At 45.0% G+C, this 26,650-nt stretch overlaps 2 protein-coding genes across 2 annotated transcripts in view; both read right to left on the minus strand.

Moving 5' to 3' along the window:
- Positions 1 to 8,662: 8,662 nt before the first annotated feature.
- On the minus strand, positions 8,663 to 19,888 carry Bub3 (BUB3 mitotic checkpoint protein). The gene is made up of 8 exons (XM_048455198.3): positions 19,728 to 19,888; positions 19,269 to 19,463; positions 18,551 to 18,620; positions 16,907 to 17,058; positions 14,071 to 14,229; positions 12,002 to 12,179; positions 11,660 to 11,876; positions 8,663 to 9,522 (listed from the first exon to the last, which is right to left on the minus strand). The coding sequence occupies exons 2-8, from the start codon at positions 19,461 to 19,463 to the stop codon at positions 9,513 to 9,515; spliced, it is 981 nt and encodes a 326-aa protein (XP_048311155.1). The 5' UTR covers positions 19,728 to 19,888; the 3' UTR covers positions 8,663 to 9,512.
- Positions 19,889 to 22,176: 2,288 nt separating this feature from the next.
- The window catches only part of Hmx2 (H6 family homeobox 2), an 8,922-nt gene continuing 4,448 nt past the window's right edge, over positions 22,177 to 26,650 (minus strand). The window contains exons 2-3 of the mRNA XM_048455199.3: positions 25,290 to 25,558; positions 22,177 to 24,458 (exon numbers count right to left, since the gene is read on the minus strand). Of these exons, the coding sequence (XP_048311156.1) occupies positions 23,905 to 24,458; positions 25,290 to 25,558 (823 nt within the window). The 3' untranslated portion in view covers positions 22,177 to 23,904. The remainder of the gene's footprint in view (positions 24,459 to 25,289; positions 25,559 to 26,650) is intronic.

A 26,650-nucleotide genomic window follows, 5' to 3' on the forward strand; every position in this document is an offset into this window, starting at 1 on the left:
TACTTAGAAGTGATTATTCACATCTTCAGGGAGACTGCACATTTTAATCATAATTACATGATAAATATTTCATGGTATATATCTTTGCCATATAATTAGGAATAAAAAATGTAATCTCAAAAAGATGCTAAATAATTCAAGCTGCTGAGGATGTAAAGTCATGCCTGAAATATGGTCAGAAGGTAGTGCAGGATCTCCACACAGGATCTTCTCCTACGCAACAGCCCTCCCGATGAGCCTGAAGTTGTTCTCATGACCTAACCACCTTCTCATGAAGCCTCTGTCAGGGTAAATTTTGCTTCAAGAACAAACTGACAACATTATTTTAACATCTCTGTCCCTTCAAAATTACCAGACTCAGAACATGTATATATTACCCAAACAGCTATCTTAAAAGCAAAGTAAGAGAGAGAAAGAGAGAGAGAAAGAAAGAGAAAAGGAGGGAGAGAGAGAGAGAGAAAGAAGTGTGGGAGGTGGCTCAGAGTTTAAGACCACTGGCTGCTCTTCTAGAGGACACATGTTCAATTCCCACCACCCACACGGCAGCTCTCAACTGTCTGTAACTCAAGTTCCAGAGGATCCAACACTCTCCCGGAGACATGCATGCAGGAAAAAGACCACAAAAAAAGAAATAGAAATTAAAACACTAAAAGGAAGGAAGAAAGGAAGGAAGGAAGGAAGGAAGGAAGGAAGGAAGGAAGGAAGGAAGGAAGGAAGGAAGAGGGAGGGAGGGAGGGAGGGAGAGAAGAAGAAATCACAAGTGTCCTCAAACACATACTGTCCCGAAACCTCCACCTTCAACTAAACCTGAGTAGGGCCTCTTAGAGGGCTGAGAGCATCCCCTGAGCTTACAGAATTCCTTCACAATGTTTGAGGGGTTTAATGTACTGTAAGGGTTTTTAATTATCTTTAATATTTTCCATATTTAACCTAATGTTTTGTCTGCATGTATGTTTTCACCATATGCACACAGAGGCCAGAAGAGCATGTCAGACACCCTAGAACTGGACAATTTTTTAAGCTGTCCCATGGATACTAGGATTTGAACCCAGGTTCTCTGCAAAAACAAACACTCTTAACCACTGAGCCATCTCTCTAGCCCCTATACTGAAAGTTTTAAATGGCCTCTGTCATTGTGCTTTCAAAGGCCCAGTTCCTTCATGGCACACACACGGCAGACCAAATCCAGTCCACTTTGTGAGCATCCCAATCAGCTTTTTTAGCCATCGACACTCACCACCACTTGGAATCAATAGCACACGTGTCTCAAGCCTCCATTTAAAAAACCACCAGCCAAGTTTTGCAGATTCCTTTTGTCTGTTGATAGAAAGCAAAGATAGAGGAACAGAGAGGGAAAGAAGCTCCATAATTCCAAATCACCTGAACCAGTAGCCAAGAAAAGACCCTTAACAGCACAACGGTCACCACGGTCATCCAGCTGGGGAGTTGGGAGACGCCTCTGGAAGAACCCTGATATTCTTTTCCAGCAAGTAATTGCCAGTGGTGGCTGTCCCACTAGAAGAATGGTAATGGCTCCACGTCTTCTTCCTCTTCCTTCTCCTCCTTTTCATTTGTTTGTTTTGTTTGTTTTTGAGACAGGGTCTCTCTACACAGCCCTGCCTGTCCAGGAACTCACTAAGTACACCAGGTTGGCCTTGAACTCACAGAGATCAGCCTGTCTTTGTCTCCCTGAGTACTGGTATTAAAGGTGTGTGCCACCACACCCCTGAACTCCGCGTGCTCTATGAGGCCTCCTGGAGTTTCATAGGATCCAATTCGTCAAATGTCCTAGGAGTTAGGATAGGTCTGGGTCAGCAGATTCCAACAGGTTCCTTAGTCGGGTGGCTTATTTCAAACTGACTTCAGTTTCTAACTCCTGACCTTATGTTTCTGGATAGCTAATAAAAATGACATTATTCCCCTTCTCTCAAAAACAGTGACAACTCCCTCTCCACGAATACCACAGGCTCACACTCTGACACGGTTGTCGCCCTGCCCAGCACACTCTCTCTTGCCAGGTTATCCTCACAATGCCAAGAGCGGGACCTTTTCCAAGTATATTTGCCCCTTAAATCCCAGTGCTACAACTAGATGCTCACAGCAAGCCTTAAAAAATGGCTTCCCTGTGCCAGCAAGATGGTTCAGCAGGTGAAGGCACCTGCAGCCAAACCCGACTACTTGAACTGAATACCCGGGAGAAAACCAAAGCCTACAAATTATCTTTGGAGCTCCACGTGTGCACTATGGCATGCTCATGCACTCACACACAAATCTGAAAATGTTTTTTTTAAGTTGTTTGAAGAAATAACTTTAGGCTGGAGACAGCTCTGTGGTTAAGAGCACTTTTTCCAGAGAACTGGGTTCAGTTCCCAGCACCCACATGGAGACTCACAATCATCTGTAATACCAGTCAGTTCCAGGAGGTCCAATACCCTCTTCTGACTACTGCAGGTACCACACACACATATAGGCAAAATACCGATACACATAAAATAAATGCTAAAAAAAAAAATTAAAGGAAATAACTTTCCCTAAAACTCACATTTTCATGTCTTTCCACTAAGAAATCTATTCGTTCTGGGGTCATTTTTTTTTTACCTTTTCTAATTTTTTTCCCTTTCAATTTTGATTTTTTGTTTGTTTTCTGAGATAGGGTTTCTCTGAGTAGCCCCAGATGACCTGAACTTACTCTGTAGACAAGGCTGGCCTCGAGAGCTGCCCAACTCTGTCGTCCAAGTGCTGACATAAAGGTGTGTACCTTCATGTCCAGCTTCCTTTACCATTCTGAGACCAGATCTCGTTCTATAGCCCAGGCTGACTTTGACATCAGACTAACAATGAACAAGCAGCCAGTCCTCCTGCCTTACCTTCCAAGTGTGAGGGCCACAGGTGTGACCCAACCTTATCTCTCTGAGGATCATATCTTTTTTTAATTTGTTTTGTTGCTGTCATTGTTGTTTTATTATTGTATTTGTTTTTGAAACAAGGTCTTTCTATGAAGCCCCGGCTGGCCTAGAATAACGTAAATATGTAGATCAAGTTGTTCATGTGCCATATTGGCCTTGTGGTTCATTTAATAAGAAAGCCTTTTCTGAAATTTTAGTTATGCAATTAAAACTTTCAAATTTAAATTTTGAATTAGTCCCGATTTCCCAAGTCATCCAAAGTGGTTAACTTCTCTGCATTTCCATGGGATTAACTTAGAGATTTAGAGACAACCTATTTTTAACCAAAAAGTGTTTCTCTAGAAATAATGAATGTTGAGTCAGATACCTGTAATCCTAACATTCAAAAGGCTAAGGCAGGAGATCACCTTGAATTCAACAGCAGCCTGGGATACTCACACATGTGCACAGACACACATACACACAAATACTAAATGTTCAACTTTGTGTTTCCAGGGAGTGTACTGATCAAATAATGTTACAACTAACACTACATTACTATCCATAAATAACTCCTTATTCAGGAATTAAATATATCACCTCTGATTTCCATTTGCTTTTACTCCAGTCAATTATCACACATTCTGGGTTTTTTTAAATTTATTATGGGGGGATAATGTATGTGGATGTGCACACACCATAACCCACATGTGGAGGTCAGAGAGCAAGTTTTGAGGACAGGTCTTCACTTTTGACTGGGTTCTGTGACCAAACTCAGGTCACAAGGCTTCCATGGCAGGTAAGTGGGACTCCACACAAACAACATTTCTCTCATCATTTGACAGTTTCAGATGATTTTCCACTTCAAAAGCCAAACCCGGACAATGACTGGCCGCACAGGTATGTTACTGCAAAGCTAGGTGAAGCAAAAGCCAAGTCCAGGGGAGTAGAGTTAAAATGCGCAGACTGCCCAGCTAGGATGCCTGTGAGCCATAACCACCAGCACGGCTCGCGATCCCAGAGTCAGCAGTGGCGCACACACCACTGGTAACCAACAGCCCTCTTAGTTGAACCCTGCTCGACAAGAGGGAAATCATGCCTGGTAAGAGAAACCTAGTCAACAACTTGGGGCTAGTGAAACCATGGATCTTGGAGAACCTAAAACCACCACTTTACTAAAGCAGCATGATCCGGAAGTGACTCCACTGCAAACATTAATCCTTATATCCGCAGGTAAGCGTAGTCCTCACCCCACATCAAAGAAGCTTCTCCTCACAACAGATGGAGGCTTACTATTATTGAAAATCACAACTGATCAAAATGTAGAGTTGTGGAGCCCGGTCCTAATGGATACATCTACCACACAACCCCTGCTCCTAGGGCTCAGGGATCATTGCAGAGAGGTGTTGAGGGTGAGGGGTGGGGAGGAAGAATGTAAGAGCCAAAGAAACAGAGTTTGATGTGAGATTGGGTATCCTAGAAATGTCAGAGATGCTATGAAAACTCACCAACATGGCTGCCTAGAGATCTGAGCAATGCTGACATGGAAGGGGGAAATGCTCAAGGGGCCTCAACCCTACACAAAGAACTACAGTCAACTAAGGAACGCTGAGAGCAGGAGGAATGGTCTTCCCCAGGGTAGAGCACACACCAATGTTATCCAGTACCAAACGGTCAGCCTTGAAAACATACAAACAAGTAACATATGAACTGAGCAGGTGGTATTCATATATTCAGGAATATACATACCTAACAATGGAAAAAAGGACGTGAATATGAGAGAGATCAGAGGATGGAATGCATACAAGGAGTTGTAACAAGGAGAGAAGTGGTGAAATTATATTATAATCGCAAACAATGAGTAGGCTGCCAGGACACCAGGCACAAGCTCTGGAAGGGCGATGCTCACCTAGACTTCTGTAGCGACCAGGGAGGACAAAGGATGACCAGTGAGGAGCAGCAAAGGACAAGCTAATGGCTGGTATGCCAGTCCTGTTTCCAGAATTACCTTTACGTGAGCGTCATGCGGGAAGCTCAGCTCCTCCCCACTACCAGCATTCTCAGTGACCTCACAGTAACCAGGAAGGCGGCTGCTTCCACGCTCGGCTTGGTGAAGCTGTGGATTGCTGCTGTTCCAAATCAGTGTATCCCTCCAAGTGGAAAACACCAGCGACTGCGTGCCATGATAAGAATGGAAGGTTTCTGTCGGGCAACTCTTGAGAACGCTGGGTCTCAGCACAGAAGATATTGTAATATAACGCTGAAGACAAATCGGGCTCTTTAAGAATACATGGCTGGTGCTAAGGAAATCTTCAAGAGCCAAGTATTTTGAGAATTATAAAGTGATGTTATAACAAGGTCAAGAGTCTATGGTACAAGGGTTTTAAATTACTGCAATAGCCTGGAACAGAGTCCTATAAAGGGGACGGAGGTACTTCATTACCTTAGCCTAGTAAATCAGTAGGCATGATTTGTACTGCTTCTTCAGCGCTGTGTTAACCACACAGAACTGGTCAGACGTGAACAAATATTTCTTGAGAAATTAGTTAATGAAATAAACCACAGGATGAACCTTCGGTTACTTAAGTCTGACAAATCGTACACAAAAGGTCAGTAAGGCATTTCCTTTTCCTTTTCCAAGGCAGGTAATTTGGGAAGTCATACGGTTAGCCAGGGATGTATTCAAGGAAAACAAAGCAACAAAACGCAATCAATTGCTTTTCATTTAAAGTAAGTTCTCAGGAGCAGTTGGCAAATCATGAGTTATGCCAGGATTTCCCAAATACAGACCTCTATAAATTACAGTCAATTTCTCACCTTCAGATTGCTTCTCTCCCACACCAGCCCAGAAAACTAGAAAGCCAGTGTCCTACGACAAACCCAGGCCAAGTTCTGTGGGCACCCTGGGAAAATGAAAGCACTGTCTCGGCACGCCACTGATCAAGGGGAAAGTGCCTTTGTACTCAATGCCCCAATTGGTATTTGTGGCCACCGGGAGCAGCCGCTTTCATTTCTCTTAGCGCTTGTTCCAAAGCAATGTAGCCAGGTGCCATTCCGAAAGGAAACCTCTAACTACCCCTAATAGCTTAAGTCAGCACTTTCCCAAGTGAAAGATGGGGTGCCCGGGGACATTTCAGAGGTGAGGGTGGCACATTCAAACCTGAGGTGTGTCTACTTCCCCAATGACGTCATTTTAATAGACACCGCCCCACCCCCGTTTCCTGGGCACATTAACACGCGTACATGATTTCCTGGGTGAAAAAGTCCCTTCGCTAGGGTATGAAAGAGCCAACAAGTCAGACGACTGCCATTCCTTCTGCAACGGGGCTAATTTCCTGAGAAAGGCGGGGGCAGGGGGGGTACTTGGCTCAGCCACTCCACTGCACAACCTTGCTGCTGCTACTGGGCCAAGCTCACAGTGTCAGCCTCTCCTACACCACAGGAAGAAAACCTGATGTTGGGTGAGGAACACGTTCATTTTTAGAGGAAACTATGGCATACATGCAAGCTGAAAAAGTAAATACATGTACTGTGTGTGGACCTGTGAACACAAGTGTAAGAGGATGCAGCACTAAAAAATACAGTGTGGTTCACATATGCAGTTGCTGCAAAATCAAAAATCCTGAACACTACCAAAGCCAGATGATGGTCTACAGATGCGATCCGGGGCTTCTATTGCTACTTTAGTTCATGCTTCTAAAATGCACAGGTATCCTTAATAACTAGGGATCCAATAATAACTCGCGAACCACCTTGACTTATGATATGGGAGGTGATGTATGCTGTGAATATGCTTTTATTGCCATTGGTTAATAAAGTAGCTGCTTTTGGCCAATGGCTTAACAGAATTTAGCCAGGCTGGAAGAGAGATATCGGGAGGGAGTAGGCGGAGTCAGAGAAGCCATGGAGCTCAGCTACCTGCCAGAACCTTGCGGGTAGGCCTCAAGCCTCGTGGTAAAATAAGAATAGAAATGGGTTAAGATATAAGAGCTAACGCTTATGTGATTGGCCAAGTAGTGATTTAAATAATATAGTTTCTGGGTGGTTATTTATAGTTGAGGCAGCAGGAACGAACAAGCAGCCTATGCCAACAGACTTATATAAAAGAATTAAGTCAGCTGACCATCTAATTATGGTTTTTTTTCAGTGCTGGAGACCAAACCCAAAGCCTCACAAACAGTACTAGGTGCCCTGCCACTGAGCTACTGCCAGCCTGGGGTGAACATTAATGCAGACAGAGGCGATTTGCATTCGAACTGTGGCTGGCACACTCTGGTAGAGCGTACATATTTGTTCCTAAGCTATAAGCTCAGTGTTTCCTTCACAATACATTTGGAGCGACCAAGACTGAGAAAAGACTAGTAACACAGGGAATTGGGCGCTAGAGCCAGAGCTGAAAGCTCAACACCAAGATTCACACTCTCTGTCCCAGGAAACAGACCAGATTCTGGAGCAGTGAAGCCCATGCTGTCAGGGCTTCATCAGCTCTCCAATACTGACTGAACGAACAAAGCACCTTTGTGTCAACATTCCATACCTGCTTTTGAAGTTCACTGAAAGGGAGCTATCAACGTCATTCAGCAGTATTAAAAGCAAGGTGAGGTGGTTCACTTAATGAGTAAAGACCGCCAGGCTAACCCTGACAACCTGAGTTCAATCCCAGAACTCATTCGATGGAAGGACTGACCCCCACAAGCTGTCCCTTAGCTGCTCCTGTGTGCTATGGAACACACACACACAAAAGTAAATGTGTGGTGTACGCCTTTAATCCCAGCACTCGAGAGGCAGAGCAAGGTGGATCTCTGCAAGTTCAAAGCCAGGCTCCAAAGTTACAGAGAAACCCTGTCTTGAGGGGGGAAAAAACGTAAATGTGGGCTCTAAAGTCCTCAAAAGCTCAAGGCACCAAAGGTGGCGACAAGAAGCACTTCCTACATATTTTGAAAAAGAACCCTTAGTTTTGAGCTGTAACAAGGGGCTTCACACAAGAGGTGTTTGTTTTTTAATTCTGTAAGTCATCAAGCAGTTTCTGAGAACTGTAAGCGACAATGTAATTCCCTGTAAAATGATGTACAGCCAGCGCCACATTTAGATTACACACACGCACCCATCCACCAGACAGCCACACACAGAAAGAGTGAATCTGACCAAACGTTTGGTCTGTCATACCATTTTGCTGACTTGAACTCTACTAAAACACAAGAAAACCATCACTCCAGGAGACACGGAGTTAAGGAAAAGGACCGGATGTGTAACATTCACCCAAAAGACCCTGAGAACAGTAGCAGTCAGCAGCAGAAAGACAGTGAAGAAACATTTATAGTATCAGTAGGAAAACCCATTGAAAATGCCAATGTTGGACTGGAGAGATGGCTCAGAGGTTAAGAGCACTGGCTATTCTTCCAAAGGATCTAGAGTTCAATTCCCAGCACCTACAGAAAGGATCACAACCATCTTGAGTTCCAATTCCAAGGTATTTGATGCCCTCTTCTGGATTCTGAGTGCGCCGCACACTGCTGGTGCAGACATTCATACTGATAAAACACACAAACACATACAATAAAAATAAAGAAAATCTCGAAAAGAAAAGTTGAAGGTAAACTACACCTGGGAAACCGGAGGTAAAAGTCGCTATAAAATAAACAGGTGAATTGAGAGGGCGAGCTGACTAGGAAGTAGAGGGGAGGCAGGGAGACACATTTTATTTTAACGGACAGAAGAGAATCTAAAGGAGACTATCAGAAGATTTCTCAAACCACATAAAACACAAGTCCAAAGCATGGCTTTAATTTGGTTATCTTTATTATAATGTTTGGAATTTATGCTCTGCTCTCAATCAAGTGGTTATGACCTTAAAAAGCACATAATCCCACCACAGGACCAATGCTACTAGTCAGCGCCTGGCTGTTACGTCACTCTGATGGACAGTGTGACAGCTAAGTCCAAAGAGCCTGCCATTTGGTTCTCTGCAGAGGATGTCACCACCCGCACAGGGACCGTAAGCTCTACAGCACCGACACTGCTAGCAGTCATGGCCGAGATACCCAGACGCTGCCAGTCGGTGCCCATCCTGAGGGAAGCTGTAGAGATGGTTCAGAGGCCTCACTGATCGGCCACAGAAACATGAGCAAAATGGCTGAATGAACTCACATGGATTCTTTATCCAGGGCTGGACCCCCAATGTACAAGAGCAGACATAAATAAATGAAGCAGAGAACATTTAAAGGTCAAACGTCACCCTCAACATGTAGTTGATGAAGAGCACGTTGCCTAAGAAAAGTCGTTAGACAGTAAATGACAATAATTAGCAAAATCTTTAAAAACACCCAACTTTTAAAAGTTCCAAATATCTGATTTATTTGACAACAGAAAAATATTAACAGTTTTAGATTGTGCTACAAAGAGCTGGAGCAGTAACAGCAACAGGAATTACTTAGGGACAGGAACATTCAACTACTGTACAAGGGCACCAAGCCTCCGCATCCCAAACAATTACAGAGTACACAGAGACGTTTCTGTTGACAGGAGACAGAGAAACCCAAAACTAGACAAACTAGACGGAGTCCAGTGACTACAGCAGCCCCTGGGGGAAGCAAGTGCTGGCAGGAAGTGAGGCTTTCCACCAGATGATCACGTGGACCTGCAAGGAAGAAAACACAGTTCAAGAGACCACGCAGACTGCACGCCAAGTTCTCTCTGAAAATCTCACAAAATAAAAATAAGTCTTTTCTCTGTACCAAAAGAATTTTTTAAAAATACACTATGGGTAAAATAAACTTGAGTAAAGGCCCAAGTCCTCTTCAGAGACGCGCGCATTTACAAATAACACACATCAGAACAAGTCTGACAACACAAACACTGGACTACTTAAGACAGGCCAAGCTAAGTTCGTGTTCTGCTACAAGACATTACATCAAAATGAATCTCATTCGCACTATAATTTTTTCTTTTTAACCTTTAATCACCAGCGGCTGGGCAACTGAAATGGACATGAGAACTATATAAATGTCAGAGAAATATGTAAACCTCATTAATGTTTCCAAAAATTCATTTAGAGATAGAAACAGGTCCAGATAGATGCCTGTCTAAATGTACTGCAATTACGTTACAGTGACTTTCCCAAATGCACAGATATGCTCTGTCTTCTCTCAGCTCATTACTGACTCAAACAATTTGCCCTTCTGGGATCAATTGTTTGCTAATAAATAATTGTTTACAGTCACAAAATGATGTTAGGAGGGTTTCTTATTAGTTTTCCTCCTGCACCCTAATAAGATTGAAAACTAGCTGAGTCCCAAGAGTCTAACCTTAACCTCGCTTTGTTTAACAGCCCAGGAAATGATGAACCATCTGCTTCAGAAAATAATGGACGGCCAAGAGGAAATATTGTTTAATTGTAGATTAACCTCCTCAGGAGGCAGTCTGAAGCAGCTTTCGAATTACCAACTATCACCAGCAAAGAAATCAATGGCTCAAGAGCCTTTTCCTCTACCATTTAAGGTCCAGAAAGAACACAAAGGGATTTTTATTACTTCTATTTACAAACATTTATTTCCACAGCAGAAACAAAAATCAAGGTCAAAACTGCTTCTCTCTTAAAAATGTGGCCACTGCCCTCCAATCCTGTCTGCCCAAATATCTCTAATGTAGCAAACCATCAAAAAGAAAAAACAAGAAAAACCTATTTTCCTTTATTTTCAGGCTCTTAAAAAAAATTAAAATTAGTATTTCCCTCATTTCTGTGTTAATATTTATAAATCCACCACTGGGGAGGACCAACTGTTTTATCAGCATCAACATGGCACTTAAGTAAATGAAATCTTGTCAAGCACATGGTGACCTACAAGTTCAAAAGGAAAAAGAACAGCATGAGATGAAAATGGCCGGCTGGGACAGGAAACAGAAGAGGGACAGATTAAACACAAACTCGGCCCTTTAGCCAGCAGCTCCACATCCTAAAAATCTCTACATCCAGCCTGTGAAAGCGCAGACACTACTCCTTGTCAAATGCTCTGCTTCTACAGACAGAGGCCCAACAAATTTAGCAAGGGCACTTCAGAAAATTACAGAAGTCCAACACACATTTACTTAATACAAACCCTCCCTGAGGATTTCCTCTGAGGACCTGAAAGCAAGGACAAGGAGGGACAAGACACACGGGGCAGTCACTGCATGTACGCTGTGCCTGCGCCTCTCTCGGAGCCTGGAGAAGACTCTGTCCCACTGCTGCCAAAAAGCCTAGATGGCGCCTCCGGCCAACAGCTAACCCAGCAACATCTATGAAAATTCCAGAAGGGGGTCTGCTGTGCTGGGCAAGGCCATATTACTCTGTCTCCAATAAAACCCAAAGGTCATTCGCTTCTGTAAATATTACAGAAACAATCTCTGGAGAGGGAAGGGTTTGTTGTTTTTGGCAGTTCAAATTCTTAAATATCTTAAATAGAATGTACTAAAATAAATTATTCTTGAATTCCTCAACTTAATTTTAAAGCAATGAGCTAGTAGTAACTCCAGAGATTCAAATAATAGAGCCTATTCAAGAAGAATGAGAGTTTGACATTCTTCTCTACAAAACAACTAGGCACAATTTTATCCATCAGACGTCTATCAACCTACGGATATTGAAAGCTTGGGAGAACAAGATAAAATCACTTCCAACCCTACAGTCAGCTGTAATATCGAGCAGGCATCAACGACGCTATTCATGAATTTGGAAAAATTAATAAGTCCTGGGTTGAATGCAAGAAAAGGCTTCAATCCAGGTGAAGCATACTCACTTGGGCTTTGTTTCTGCATCTGTCACTTGGCGAATGAAGATACCATCTTCAGGATGCTCCACGTCATCCATTTCATACATATAGGACGATGCTATTGCAAGCGTGGTTCCGTCATTACTGAAGGCAAGAGACGCAATGCTAGTGGGGTATCGATGGAACTGGCATAGTCGCTTTTTGTTAAACGGATCCCAAATATTTACAAATCCATCAGAACCACCTGCAAGTAATGTAACTTGTTAATACGGCTCTGTGCACCGAAGCAGAGAGACACTCTTAGGGTTCTGCCTGAGCATAAGCAGCATAGTCTCAGCGCTCAGCTCAGGCCCGCGTGTCATACTTCACCTGTGGCAAACGTATTGTGGATATTGTGGAAGGAAATGGCGTTGACTGGGTAAATCTGCTCAATGTTGTTTTCCTTTAGCCTGTGACACTTGAAGGCATACTTCTTCTTCTGAACCTCGGGGCTTGGGTCCAGGTATTCTACTGCCACTCGGCCTTCAATGGAGCTCAACACATAACCCTGCCGAGAGAGCGGAGGCCCAAAATGGCAAAAACCTGCCTTCCAGAGAGCAACACGAGGTCCCCAATTCAATCCACAAAGACGACTATTTCAGAAATGAAAGTTCAGCCAGGTTTAATAAAGGACTGGAGCTGTCCTGACGGCCATGCCATCTCTATAGACACCTGCTTTGTAAGACATGGCGCCACCCTTGCTGGCTTTCTCTCTCCACACTCTCAGTACCTAGCACACTGCAACCAAAAATGACTTGTTCTGTCAAGTCTAAAAAACTTCTAAGTTTTACTATCCTTTGTCTCCTGCCCTGAAGGGGACTATAACCTGTTGCCTCAGGTAAAACCTCCTCTGCACCTTTAACTCTAAGCACTGTGCCCCCTCACTGGGAGGATGCACCAGTAATCCTGTCCCAGCACGGCTGGGGCTGGCCCACCTCTGTGTTTACTAGTGAGTCAGGTTTGCATAAACCAGGCTGAGCAACCCTCCCGAGGGTGCCCCAGTTTCGAACCGTCTTTCATCTTCCCTTGAAATAACAACATATTTTTAAAAAGATAATGCAATGATTATGAATACTTTTTACATCTTTATATTTTAGTCCAGATATTTCAAAAGTTATTCCCAAAAACTGCTCACAGAAAATGAATTCAACGTAATCGAACCTTTATTATTTATGTGTGTGTGTGTGTGTGTAGAGGCACTTATGAATGGAGGTCAGAGGGCAACTTGCAGCTGTCAGTTCTCTCCTTCCACCACATGGTCCCAGGGAGAGAACTCAGGCCATCAGTCTCGGCAGCGGGCACCTTTGCCCACTGAGCCACCTCCATTTTTTTTTTTTAAATAAAATCCTATTTTAAGCATCCATCATAAAAGCAAAGATAATCCTACAGAAAAATTTAAACATAAAGACATAAAATATTTCTGTAATGCAAGTATGTTTTAATCACATTTCAACCTCTCCAAGTTTCACTAACTGCAGCTGACTGTCTTTAATACTTACAAGAACAGTAACCACCACCTGAGACTCAAGGTGAGACAAAGAGCCAAGAGAACGGACTTCCTGCTCCATATTCCACAGCAGCTAAAGGACAGCCCTGACACCAAATGCATCTACTGCTTTAAGTGAGGCTTTCTCTTTAAAAAAAAAAAAAAAAAAATCCTACAACTGCTCACCTCACAACAACTGCCCTTGTATTTCTTGAGACAGTGTCTCACTTTATAGCCCACGATGGCCTTGAACTCACACTCTTCCTGCTTCAGACTGCTAAGATTATAGGAGTAGGCCAGTGAGGCTAACCACCCCCTTTTCCCCTTATAGCTTTAAGGACTGCTAATAAAAGGTAGCTTACTAAATTGTTTTGTTTTTAAAGTAATGATGGAAGGAGACCCACTCAACCTCATCTCAGCGGCATTCTTATTAAAAAAAAGAAAAGAAAGAAAGAAAAAGAAAAAATATCAAAGCTCTCATTTAGTAAGAGAGAAACAACCCTGATAATATCAGGATTGAAAAACCACAAAGGCAGGCATCCATATCTACAATCCCAGCCTTGGAGAAGCTGAGGCTAAAGGAGTGTAAAAATGACACCAACCTGAGCTACATTAAAAAAAAAAAATTCTATAAACTTAAATTTCCAAACTTAAGCTTTGATTGGCGTACAAATTGAATATGTTTGATACTGCATACTTTCTGAGCATCCCACACCAAAACCATCAATAAGAAAGGCATCTCTTCAAAGCACTTGACCATCCCTAAAATGTGGGGCTGTTATTCTCCTCTAACCTTCAGTTGCCATTAAAGAATTCAAAAGAGCAGACCTAAGGCAAATTATAAGTCACCTAAGGCAAATTGTAAGTCACCATGACTTGGAAATTCAGAGAAGGGAGCTGAAGGGACCGGTACCTGCTTGTTTGGAAAGGCGCGGATGCAGCGAGTCTGGTACTTCAGGCTGGACTCCCTGCGCTGCTGCACGTAGCCCATATTCCTCAAGTCCCACACCAGCACTCGGCGGCCTGCTGTACCCACAATCAGCCTGTCCCCGGACACCGACAAGGTGTACACCTTTTAGGAAACATCAAAACTCAATAATCATCATCTACTTCCTGAAAAATAACATTTTGCTCCCAAAGTCTGTCTAATCCTAAAACCATTAAAAAACGTGGCAGACCACATTCCCAGAGCAGGCGTCTACTTTAGTCAGAAGTGAGGTGACTTAGACAAACTTGGCACACACACAATCACCAAGCATGAAATACACTCCAAGTGTGTAGACACTTTTAAAGTCAAACACTCGTTATTATGACATTTCCCCCAAAACTTCTTGACTCATTTAAGATAAAAGTATTAAACCCACTCAAAACAGGACAACAGAGTCGAAACGCCTTTTGGCTTTTCGTAAAAGAATCGTTTTCATTTTTTTCTATGACCAGACCAGCTTTTCAAAGACTTCATCCGGCGACTCTCAAACTCTTGGCGTCTCCCAGCTGTTCCCCGAGGGAAAGGCCTTTCGAGGAACAGTGAAGAAGGCGTAACTAGCAGGCTGACTTGTGGCTTTGCAGGGACAAACTCAAAAGGAAAAGATAAGGACAGCTGCCATGCTCATAGCCAAGCTACCCTTAGGCTCCGATGTCATCATGTTCAACGTTCAAAGAAGGGAGCTCAGCTTATGGGGATGAAAAAAAAAACTAAGGCATTTTCCCCTGAAAATATCTATTTTTCCCCGTCATAATGTCTTTCCTTCAATATTTAAGCCTCCACAAAAATACTTTTGTAAAAAATCGTAAATTTCCTGCAAGCAGAACATTTAGAAGCTTACATACAAACAAAATTTTACGTAGACACCAGAAGGAAAAAATTCACAAAAGAGTAGCAAAGAGTCTTCCTAACCTAAGTCATAGCCTTAAAAATCTAGACCTGGGGTCTGTAACAGAGGTTATTGTTGACTTTCAACCCCTGCTGAACTGCTATTAAAAACTGTAAAGGAACCATGATACCGAAAGACTTCCTTTTAACCCTCAATAACCATGCCATATAGTTGATAATCACCAGTATACAACTACAGGCCACCAGTCAAAGGACCAGGTCAGGTCACAATACAATGCCCAAACAGCAGCCCCTACACCTACAATCTGACTTTAAAATCTAAAAACTAATGCAACTCAAAGAAAAATAAGAATCTAAAAAATTGAAATATTAAGTAATTATTGCATACTTATATAAGAACATTGTAATATATGTTTATTCAGAAAGCCAGTATTTTTCAAGAAGAAAATTAATCTACAATATATGAAGTGCTAAACTTAAAAAATAACCAGAAAGAAATCAATTTATAATGGTACAATTGTATCAAGAATTACCTTAAATCTTTACTATACAGGTGACACACAAGCTTCTGAAACTGCTTTCTGTCCCCGCTGATCATAAATCAGGGAAAACCACTGTCATGCTACTGACTAGGTGTATACATTCATCAAACAGAGTATTAAAAAAAAGCGACATAATGAACCTCCTGAACCAATAAGCAGCCTGATTCAGTGTGGCTGGTCCATTATATGATATTCCGTCAGCAATTCATCACCGTTCTTAACATGTTACATACAACCATAAATCAAAACTAGAAACAATGCAATTATTTTATTCTGAACAAAGGTCTTGCCAGGAGTAGATTCGACTGTGACGTGACAAAAATAATGGCTCTTTGCTTGCACTGCTGTATATAACGCCGGCTAACAGGGCCGAACAGCGTATTTACACCAGGGAAGACCGCCAGTGAAGAACACCTTCACACTGGTAGAACAATCCAGCTTTTAAATTAACCGCCACCTGAGAGACGGTCTGATGAGGACACAGCTGAAGTTTGTTTAGCAAACAGATCAACAAGTCAGAAGACGCAAAGTTGGCTTCCAAAAGCTCGGAACAGAATCCCTGATAGGTTTATCCAATCCTAAGAGGTCAGCCAGAAACACATGGATAAACAAACACCACTAATGGATTCAGGAGCTGGTGTGTGTTCATGTGTATGAAACAGTAATAATTATAGAAGAAGCCATGAACCTGACATTGAGTCGAGGGAGCTGGGGGTGGGGGGGGGGGCGGTGATGAAGGGGTGGGAAAGATGTAAATATAGTGTACTCAAGTACAAAATTCTCAAAAAAAAAAAAGGAATCATAGATGCAAATGGTTTTATAATCTAAAGGTAGAGACTGTCAATCTGGACTGAAATAACAAATTAACAACAACAACAAAACCAAGATCCAACTATGGTACTGTCTATGACAAATAAACAATTTAGATTCCAAGTGTTTAAAAGCTCCATTTACTACAAGCCTTCAAATGACATCTGCCAGCGTTTAAATACACACATAGCAATAAAAGTCAGAGAACACAGCTCTCACTGAAGTTGAAATGATAACCCTTTCATTGTCAATGTCAACATCCCAACTGCTTTGGGCTGTCAAGCTGAGGTTAGGACAGCCAGTCTCTGTAAACAGGGAGTTACTCTCAGACCTCACAATACATGGAGAGAGAAATTAAGTCGGGCTCTCCAGTCCAAGTTTAACACTGACAGAAAAAGAACGGCCCAAAATTTAAAAGTGAATTCCCTTCACTTTAAAGCATTTCTGTGTAGTTAGATTTCTAAGAGACTGTCAGTTCTTAACCTAGGCAACAGCATTTCATCAAACATGCACCCAAACACATCACCCCGATGAGCACAGCAGCCCGGACATAAAAACCCTACCTTTTCCGGCTGAGAGAAGGTGCCAGCATTACAAGGAGTTCTGGGATCCCACAGTTTAACTGTCTGATCCCAACTTCCAGTAACCATGACATTCACTTCGGGACAGTATTCCACACATCTGATAGGGGCATCATGCGTTCCGACAAGATTTTCTATTGCAAAGAAAAATAAAATAAAAACAGCACATATAGCCTTGCCATCTCAACTGACTGGGATACCTTAAGTGAACTAATGGGACATTCAACTGAAATGAATTTGTCTCGATCAACTTGACAGGAACGCCTGCACGTGAGCAATTCTCCGCGACTCCAACGTTACCCGGACCTAATTTACTCCAGACTGCCTAGGTCAATGCCATAGCAGAAGGGAGCACAGCTGCCTTGAATTTCACTCCAACTGCATTAAGACGGTGCGTGCTTATCAACGTGATCCTAGGATTTATAAGAAAACTGGGTTAACTCTATGCCTTCGTTGGTACCTAGTACCAGATTGGTACATCGTAGGTGCTCAAGGAAATACTTGCTGAATGCAGCAATGAGTGGAGCTCTCTGGTTTCCTGTGCCCTGACAACACTTTCTTCACACTGAGCCAACGCCTGTAAGAAATGGTTACAGGATTTGAAAGCTGACGGGAGCCTTCCAGCTAATTCACTTTGCTCTCATGGTAAGGTCAAATTTCCACTACATAATTTTTTTTCTCAACCTCAACCTTCACATTATCTCACGTGTTCTCTCAGTTAACATCATCTATTAAGTATCTACAATGTGCCAAAACCCACGTGACACAAAGATACAAGATGACTAGCAGGCCTGGGGATGACGCTCAGAGAGAGCACTTGCCTAGCATGTATATAACACACACCCCCAAATCACGTTCATACAGAAGCCTCTTTCGATGAAACACTGCTCTTTTTCTCCTTCAAACAGTCTCATGTAGCCTAGGCTGGCCTCAAACCGGCTGTGTAGCTGAGGCTGGCCTTCAATTTCTGATCCTCCTGCCTCCCCCCATTCCCAGTGCTGGGATTACAGGAACACCACCACACCCAGCACAGAGATGCTTCTCTATCCATCTTCCCTTTGTTCAACGTAGCCTCTAGGTAGTTACATCACGACCCCCTGACGCCTCCCTTCAAGTATAGTTGTATCCAGTAGAGCAAACAAAGCTCAGAGCGCTCTCTTTTCTGGGCTCCACTCCAATTTCTGCCTCAGTGAAATCTGAAAACTCTTAAGAAATGTTTTTATACACACAACTGAAACACATTCTTCTGCGAAGAATACAAGTTTCCTCATGACTGGCTACTGGGTTGCACCTTTAAGACACACTTTTCCAGCAAGGAGAGCACCCTAAGATAGCAAACAGTCCTAGGAAATCCTGAAATGGATCCAGTCCACTTTTAAAGACTTCTAAAGGTAATGGCCAAATGCATAAGTGATACTTTGGGAAAACACTTAAGGCAGTGTTTAAAATGGGTTTGACTGCAAAATACACACTCCATTTGTGCTAACTTAATTCCAATTTAAAATGTCTATTATCAAAGCCACTTTTCACCTTCACCTAAGCACTGAGACCAACTACTCATCCTAAGTAAGCCTTTCCGCATTAATACACTAGCAAAGGAAAACTGGTAAAGTGTGGCCGTGTTACCTTGATCAGTGTTCAAATCATGCATTTTCAGTTGATGATCCAATCCTCCACTCCAGGCATGCGTTGGATCCTACAAAGTAAAGTTTGGTTTTGGTTTGTTGGTTTGTTTGTTTTGAGACAGGGTGTCACTAATAGCCCTTGTGGTCCTGGAACTCACTACAAAGAACAGGCTGGCCTCAAAACTCAAAGAGATCCGCCTGCCTCTGCCTCTGGGTTTAAAGACTTGGCCACCACGCCCAGCCCCGTAAATTTTGAACCATTTCAAAGTTACAAAGCTTTAGCAAGCATTTCAAAATGGCTATTTCTACAGTCAACTGTTTGGGTATGACAGACACTAAGAAGTAAACAAAAATGCAAGTTGTCTCCAAAAAGAACAAAGTGCAGCTTTATCACGAGGGACACCAGCAGCTAACTAGACGATATTCACGCCTTTCAATCTTTCCTTCTAATAAGGTAGCTAAATTAGTATTGCTGAGAATTCCAAACACAATTATGTCGAGAAAGTTCATCCAAGTCTGAACTTGAAAAGGGTGATTGAAACTGCGACGAAAGGAGAAACACAAACGAACGAACCATGGCAGTAGGCTCAAACCAAGCTAAAGAGAAGCACTCCAGAACATTATGAACTGCCCCAACACTCCAAATCGTGTATGGGATGCTATGGTACGGTCTACACTAACTCGGTAAGGGGACAAGAGCAGAAACTGAGTCCACCTACGTAGAAGGCGCAGTCCAGGACAGCACCAGTGTGCTGGTACTTGAGTCGCATGGAGTTGGCGGGCACATCGTAGAGGCGTACAGACGTATCCCAGGAGGAGACCAGGAGGAATTGGGAGGTGTTGGGGCTGAACTTGACCGAGGAGATGCCATCCTCGGGTGGCTGGTTCAGATTGAACTCGTTCGAACCCGTCATCTGCAAAACAAACGTTAAGTCTGAGTCCCTTACCGGAGAAAGAGAGGCCCGTCCGGGTTTGCGCCTGCGCAGAGTCGGAATCGGCCGTACTCTAGACCAGGCGCCATCCGGCTCCCACCGAGCTCTACCCGGCCGGGCCTCCTTCCCGGCCCGCGGATCCCCCAAATAATACACAATGAAGGCCAACAGGATCCCTCTGTACACCCACCAACCGGCTACAGGCTGCAAACCCCGCTCCACCCAATCCCTTGTTCGGATCTCTACCTCGTATTCGCCAAAGCAACGTTTCCACACCGGCCACTAACACACTGCTCCCCTCCGAGCACTCCCAAGCTAGCGGAGAAGGCGGAGAGGAAGCTCCGGAGCAGGCCTATCATTGGCTGATTTCAAACGCCAACGGCTCGATCTCGGCCGCCAATTGGTTCGGTCTGCTGCTCGAGTCATTACCGTAGTCATCTTGTTCCGGCTCAAAGGGAAACCGCGGTTTTTTCCGTTCACGGGGTTTCAATACCACCACGCAGAGGTTACGTCGCCGAAGCTGCGCAGAGAAACTACAACTCCCAAGTATGCTCAGGTCAGGAAGGCACTCATGCCCGCCCACATTTGTACGCGGCATGCTGGGAGGTGTAGTCTTCCTGGTGCTGCCTGCCGGACCAGCCACAGACTAGAAGGCAGGAAAGATGTTTTATCTAGCTCTGGCTGTGACAGCCTTCTCTGTCTCTCAGACACAGAATCCCGTTTTGGTTGAAACTACTGTATAGCTAAATTAACATTTTCTATCTGGGCATGCTCATACCCCTGGAATTAACCCAATCTGGACATACTGAAGAAAATAGGTTCTAGTCAAATGCACTATTTGCCTTCATTTTGCTGAGGTTTCCCCTCTGTGATTAGAGTCCCGTTTCCCTTGCAGTCTAGTGATCTCATAGGAACTAGCCTTTATTTCTATTGTTTTTTAATCTCTCTACAATTTTCAAGTACCTGAATGCTAGGCCTGGCAAGAGGCTCTGGGGATACAAATTCAATCAAACTACTCTTTGTTTTAGAAGAGTCTCGCATCCCAAAAGGTAAACAGAGTAGGACATGGAGACTTCCGATGTTTTCGAGCTCAAGCAGAATCTTTTAGGGATGTTCATCACAGGTGCTAAACTGTGGCTGTCCTCTCCCCTTCTACCCTGCCATGCCATGGGAGATGCGGGCTCAGTTGGCTGCATTTTCTGTTTCTAAAATCCTCCAGAGATATGAGAATCAAAGGAGTCGCTTCCACGACCAGAAATGGTTTGGGTTCTGTGAAAAGAAAAGCGGTACTTGACCGGCAGAATGTAGTGGCTGCACACTCACGTGCAAAATATTACTGCACGTCTCTATTTAACCTGTGCTACGACTTCTTTTTCACTGCTCTCTCTTCTGTGAGACAATCTTTTTTATTTTGTAATTTTGCATAAAGTAGAAAGTTGTCGCTAGGATTAAGCTACACACACACACACACACACACAACCTTTCTCCTATTGCCCTGATGATGATTATTACGGCTAAAATATTCTGGACCTCTTCCCTCTTCAAATAGTTCTAGTATTTGGTTCTTTCTCTCTCTCTCCTCTTTCAACAAATCAACGGCCAAGTTCAATTTTTTTTTTTAAATACAGTGAGTTGTTTTGCATTCTAACGTTAGCAAAATAATTTCCCCTCTTGACTTATTTGCTTCTCTTTCCCAGTTGTTTATTTAATTCTATTAGTGTTTCCAGATTCTGAGCATAAATTACCTGCTAATAAAATCTAAGTGTATTTCATTATCCAGTGTGTGTATGATTCAGGTCCCTCTGGCCATGCAGTTGCAGCCCAACTCTATTTGAGTTTTAAGAAACGTCAATCTTTTAAATCAAGTTTAGAGCCTGAAAGGAGATGGACTATTTTGCTGATTATTCAAATGAATTGATAGACTTGAGATGGGAAATCTGGCAACAGTAGCATCTTGGACATCCACAACACAAAGGTAAAGCGGGCATGTAATAATATCCAATCACTTTTTGGAAGAACTCCTAGAAACTAATTGCAGAGTTGGGTCACCTGTCACAGCTAAAGTCTATGTGAGTGAAGAGAGTCACACATGTCCTGTTTGACAACTGGGGAAATGGTCATTGCCTAAAATAATCAGGACAAACTCGAATCATTATGTGCTGCCAGTGACTGGAGGAAGTCACTATCTTTAGAGAATGCCAGCCTGAGGAGAACATGGTGACCCATACTGTTAAGTCCATCAGCAAATTGTAATCTACTGAAATTTGCAGACCAAAATTATCTGAATGGAATATTCCTTTACAAGATGTTCCTCTGGAGCAATTTGGTTGTTTCTGTGTGGAATGTCCAAAGAATGCTGTCAGGGGAAGAATACAAAGAGATTACCTAGCGTGATGACAACTTTAGTGAGATAAGATACACACTTCCGATAAATAAGAAGAGAACCGATGTCCTCTCTCTGACCACCAGATTTAGTGTAGATTTTCAGCTTGTGTTAGGACCTCAGCAAATACTTGCAATAATACTTGAACTAAACAAGTGGACCAACCTAGTATTGGCAGGTGCATTCTTGAGTAGCATCCATCTGACGTCATCTTGGAGTAGTTGCGGGGGGGTTTGTGGAATATAACAGGATAAGAAGAAAATGGACAATATCAGAGCAAATGTCTTCGACCAGGCGTTTTACACGGAATCGTATGGGTCATGTAAGCATTTGTATTCTGTGTATATCTACAAAAATGCAAGTTATTTCTATGCTTCTTGGCACAGAGACAGAGCCACTCAGGCAAATGTTTTCTTCTCAAGAAAGAAATAGGGCCTTGCCGCTGCCGGACTCCTAACTCCTTGCTCCCAGTCAACCACTGAAGGGAGGTAGGTAGGAGGACCTAGAAACTCCACCTGAGGCTTCCTCCGAGCTCCAGCATACACTCCAGACGTTTAACAAGGAACAGGTGGCTGCCCTCAAAACGGAGAGAAACAACCGGCTGCAATTTGCATGATTCAGGTGCTGCTGTTCTCTGGGTGTAGCGCCTCCCCAGCTCCTGCTTGGAGCTGATAAGTCCACTCCGTGGGTGCCTCCACTGCACCTCAGGGTTCAAGCCCGAAATAGCCGCAGCTTGCTGGCCAGTAATCATTTAGCCACTCAAAGGGCAAATGTAACAACAAAAAGTGTCGGGAAGCGCCTGCTCCGTGAATCCCTCCATCGAAATGTGACCTTTAGGCATCACCTCCTGCTCCTCGGAGAACTGCGCGTGGCTGCAAGCGGGTCGCGTGGGGCTTTGGACCCCAAGCTGACGCTTTCTCATATATACTGCGTCTTTCTCTGCGAAGGAGGACGCCAACGCGGCACTCGGGGCTTCGGCCATGCATGGAGTGCCCAGCTGCAGTCTAGCTCAAATCGATCCCCAGCACCAGGGGAGATATTCACCTTCTTGCCTGACTTATTCCCAGAGGTAACCCGGTCAGCATCCAGGCCTGCCTCTCCGCCTTTGTCTTTTTCCGCGCGGGCTCGGGATCTCGATTCCATCCTGGAGTGTACCCCAATCGGCACACCTGGATCGTGGGAACTGTGCTGTTCCAGTAAGCAGCTCTAGTCACGTGCTGCCTGGGCAGCCCCAATATCCGACCTTTAACCTCTGAGCCCAACCCCACCCTCACGTAGAGAGCTCAGGACGTTGGTGGTGGGAGGAGGGGAATGGGGGGTCCGATGTAGAGAATATTGCACGCTCAGGCACTAAAAATCTAGAAACCACTCTGCATTGTATCGCGGGACAATTAATCCTTCCAAAGTTAGCAACCATGTTTAAAACGTTTTATTTTTTTTCTCCTTAAAAATATTTACAGATCTGTACCCTCCTCAAGATGAAGGTTGTTTTTTTTTTTTTTTCAGCTTCACCCCTCAAGATGAAGGGAATGAAGAGAGGTGATTAGTTCAATGACGAAGGCCCCAGTGGGCTCGGCTTGACTGAGCCTGTGTCCTTATACACACACACACACACATACACACACACACACATATGTATATACAGGTGTATAAATGAGGAAAAGATTATCCGGTTTTGTTGGTGTTCTTATTTTTTTTTCTTGCTACCAACCAAAACTTACCTAGCCAAAACTCCCTGCCAAAACTCCCTTTCCCGCCACCACCCGAGACTCTCCCCTTTCAAAAGAGTTTTCAAACGCGTTTTGGTTTGGTTTTGTGTAGAAAGCAGGTGTTCTGGCGTGTGGAATGCAGATAAATACCCGAAACAAACAAACAAAGTAGGGAAGAGGCCATAAATAAGACATAACGAATACACATGGTGTATTTCTTAATACTTCTGAACACGCGACGCTCTGCTCCGGAGCCCTGGGAAGGACGCCGCCCGCGCCCGGGTGTGCAGGCGGCTGCAGGCAGCCAGGGACGCTGCAGCCAGCGAGCGGCTCAGTAGTCAAGCTTGTTGTACAGGTTGTAGAGTGGTAAGGCCGAGAGGTTGCTGCTGGGGTAGTAGAGCGGCGCCGGGAAGGCGAGCGAGCGCGGCACCGGCACTCGCAGCAGTGAACTGTCCCGAAACACTAGCGGCATGCCCACGAGAGTCTGCGCCGATGCGTGTGCCATGTTGGCCGCCTCCAGTTCGGCCGAGAGTTGCCGCTTCCACTTGTTGCGGCGGTTCTGGAACCAAGTCTTAACCTGGGTCTCGGTGAGCTGCAGGCTGGAGGCAAGGCAGGCGCGCTCCGAGCTGCTCAGGTAGCGTTTCATGTCGAAGGTGGACTCGAGCTGATACACCTGACTGCGGGAGAAGACGGTGCGCGTCTTTTTCTTGGCCGCCCCGGCCTGTCGTTCCGCACCACCATCCCGAGGCCGTTCCGGGCCCGGAGAGGGCGAGCCCGCCGGCAAGAGCCTCTCTTTCTCGTCTTTAAAGTCCGAGTGAGAAGGAGAAAGGAAAGGCGTGCGCTCCGAGCCCGCAGGCCCTGTGCTTCCGCTGCCTTTGGGGGTACCTGGAGAGTAAGCACAAAGAGAATGACCTTGGAGTTGATGCACTCTGCTCTTTCAGGGACCAGGAGGTTGGCCGAAGCCTGCATCCTTGGCCCCCTTATTACCAACTCTTTCCTTTTCTTGTTAGCACCCAAGGTCTAGAGCCTTGGCCTTTTAAAGCAACAGAAGAGGGTCCCATATAATACGAGTCTGAGGGTCTCCGCTCCAGTCTTATAAAATAAGTATAGGTGGTAACAGGTCTCAAGTGGGCACATTAACACTATTTTTAAAAGATGATTTTTATCTTGCAAGAACTGGGCTTTATACGGTGACATCATTTTCCAGGCCATGTCTTTGGAAGTCAGGTTAAAGACTAACTCCCGGGCTCTCCTCTGTCAGCTGCTGTCAAGAGGAACCCTCTCTGAAACGCACCACTGCCAATCATTTTAGAGTACTAATCACTTCACGAAAAGATCGACAGGAGAAAAAAGACCTAAAGAGACTGTAGAGCTGACAACACCTACACCAGATCTGCAGAACTCAAGTCAGGAAAGAAAGTACCCCGTGTGCGAAAGGATTCTGGCTAGCACCGAGTGTACGGCCCGCAGAGTTCCTGGCCCACTCCAGTTCACCCTCCTTCCAACACAGTCTTCCCCTAAACGCCCCCAATATTTCTCTACTTCTTCCTAGCGCCGGTCCTTGGGAGAAGGCAACACTGGTCCGTAGACACCCTCCCCTTGACCTGGACCCCGAGTAGCCCGGCTGTGGCCAGAAGACACCCTGCTCCCGAGTCTCCGGTATGCACACACCGCATAGATAGGCTCATGCACTGACTCCCGACGTGCGATCCTTACCCAGGCAAGGGAAAGGGATGGGGGGATGGTGCTTAGGGCTTGGCTCCTTGGGGCCGTGCGGATCTGGGCAGAAACAAGCGGGCGCTTTCCAGCCTTCGTCCAGCTCCTCCTCCTCCGAGGACACAGACAGGCTGCGTTTCCTGGCTGGCCACCCGGCGGGTTCCCGCGGTGCCTCGGAAGGGCCCCCGCCCAGGATGGACTGGATGGTGAAGCTGGAGACGCCACCGGCCGCCGGACATCCCTTTCCCACATCTTCCTTGCTGCCCATCCTGGGTTCATAAGAAATCGGAGGAAACCAAGAACTCCCTTTAGAGCGGGTCTGGGTGGAAAGTGGTGCGGGCAGGCAGGCGGGGGGAGGGGCGGGAAAAAGGCAAGGGGAGGGGGCTACGAGGCTGGCGAGGAGTCCCTTCAGAGTCAGGACACGCAGGCACCGGACCGCTGCGCGCGGGTCCCTGCCGGCCCGGCTCTGGGTGAGCCCGCCCAGCCCTGGTGCCTAAGTCCCTTCCTCGCCTGCCAACTCCACGGGTCTCGGGCGACGCGGAGGCTGCGCGGCCTCATTTGCATAGAGGTTACCCGACCGCGGCCAATCGCAGCGCCGCCGAGCGGCCCCGGAATTTTTTAAAAAGCTGGGGCCGAGCACGCAGCACTGGGGAGCGCCTGGAGCACACCTAACACCAGATTCTCTCTGGCTCTGTCCAACCTGGGGCATCTGGGGCTGAAGGCAGCTTAGATTGCAGCCTGGATTCCCGATTTCATCCTGACTCGGACCCCTGTCTCTCCAGAGGCAGGGACAGCGCCGGACTTCGAGATGATGGGACTCTGTCGGATCCAAGACGCTCCCACTAAACTGCAGCCAACCTCCCGAGCCCTCAGTTCGGACTGTTCCAGTCTAGCGGGAACAGGCAAAGAGCTATGAGTCTCCTGCCGCGTTGGGATAGGGAAGTTGACAGTACGGGCCTCCTTAGAGATGCCCTTCTCTGGGAGCAAAGAACTTCTAACAGTTCTCTTTAGACCCCACTGGCTAAAGAGGCCACAGAATTTTGGCAATGGAGTAGCCCTAGATTTCCCGAGGTCCCGGTTCACATTCCAGCACCACCATTTACATTGTGCTAACTTGAACAAGTCTTGTCCCAGGAGAAGCATCTCTGTTCTCTGGCAAACTCCTTAGTGCCGCCCGCCCTGTTTCTCCTTGTGGAGTTTTGTCCGCTAGAGGTGGAAAAGCGCCAGAAACCTCTTCTCCCTCAGAATACAGGATAGTTATTTCCTAAACCTTGACCGAATATCACACAGCTTGCTTTCTCATGCCACAACTAAACTCTTTTATATTTTTGTTGGTAAATTTTGACGGTCTAAAAATGGCT

This window comes from Myodes glareolus, chromosome 7 (assembly GCF_982192425.1).
Source record: "Myodes glareolus chromosome 7, mMyoGla1.1, whole genome shotgun sequence".
Classification (NCBI taxonomy): Eukaryota; Metazoa; Chordata; class Mammalia; order Rodentia; family Cricetidae; genus Myodes; species Myodes glareolus.

Bases quoted from the DNA above. Each gene is read 5' to 3' on its own strand.
- Bub3 (XM_048455198.3), bottom strand. From the start codon at position 19,463: ATGACGGGTTCGAACGAGTTCAATCTGAACCAGCCACCCGAGGATGGC. The intron at 14,230-16,906 runs GTAGGGTTTTTA...GTTTCCTAAAAG, and splicing joins CCTTCTCTCAGCCGGAAAAG to GTGTACACCTTGTCGGTGTC. The intron at 11,877-12,001 runs GTGAAGTATGAC...CATTACTTGCAG, and splicing joins CCACAATACGTTTGCCACAG to GTGGTTCTGATGGATTTGTA.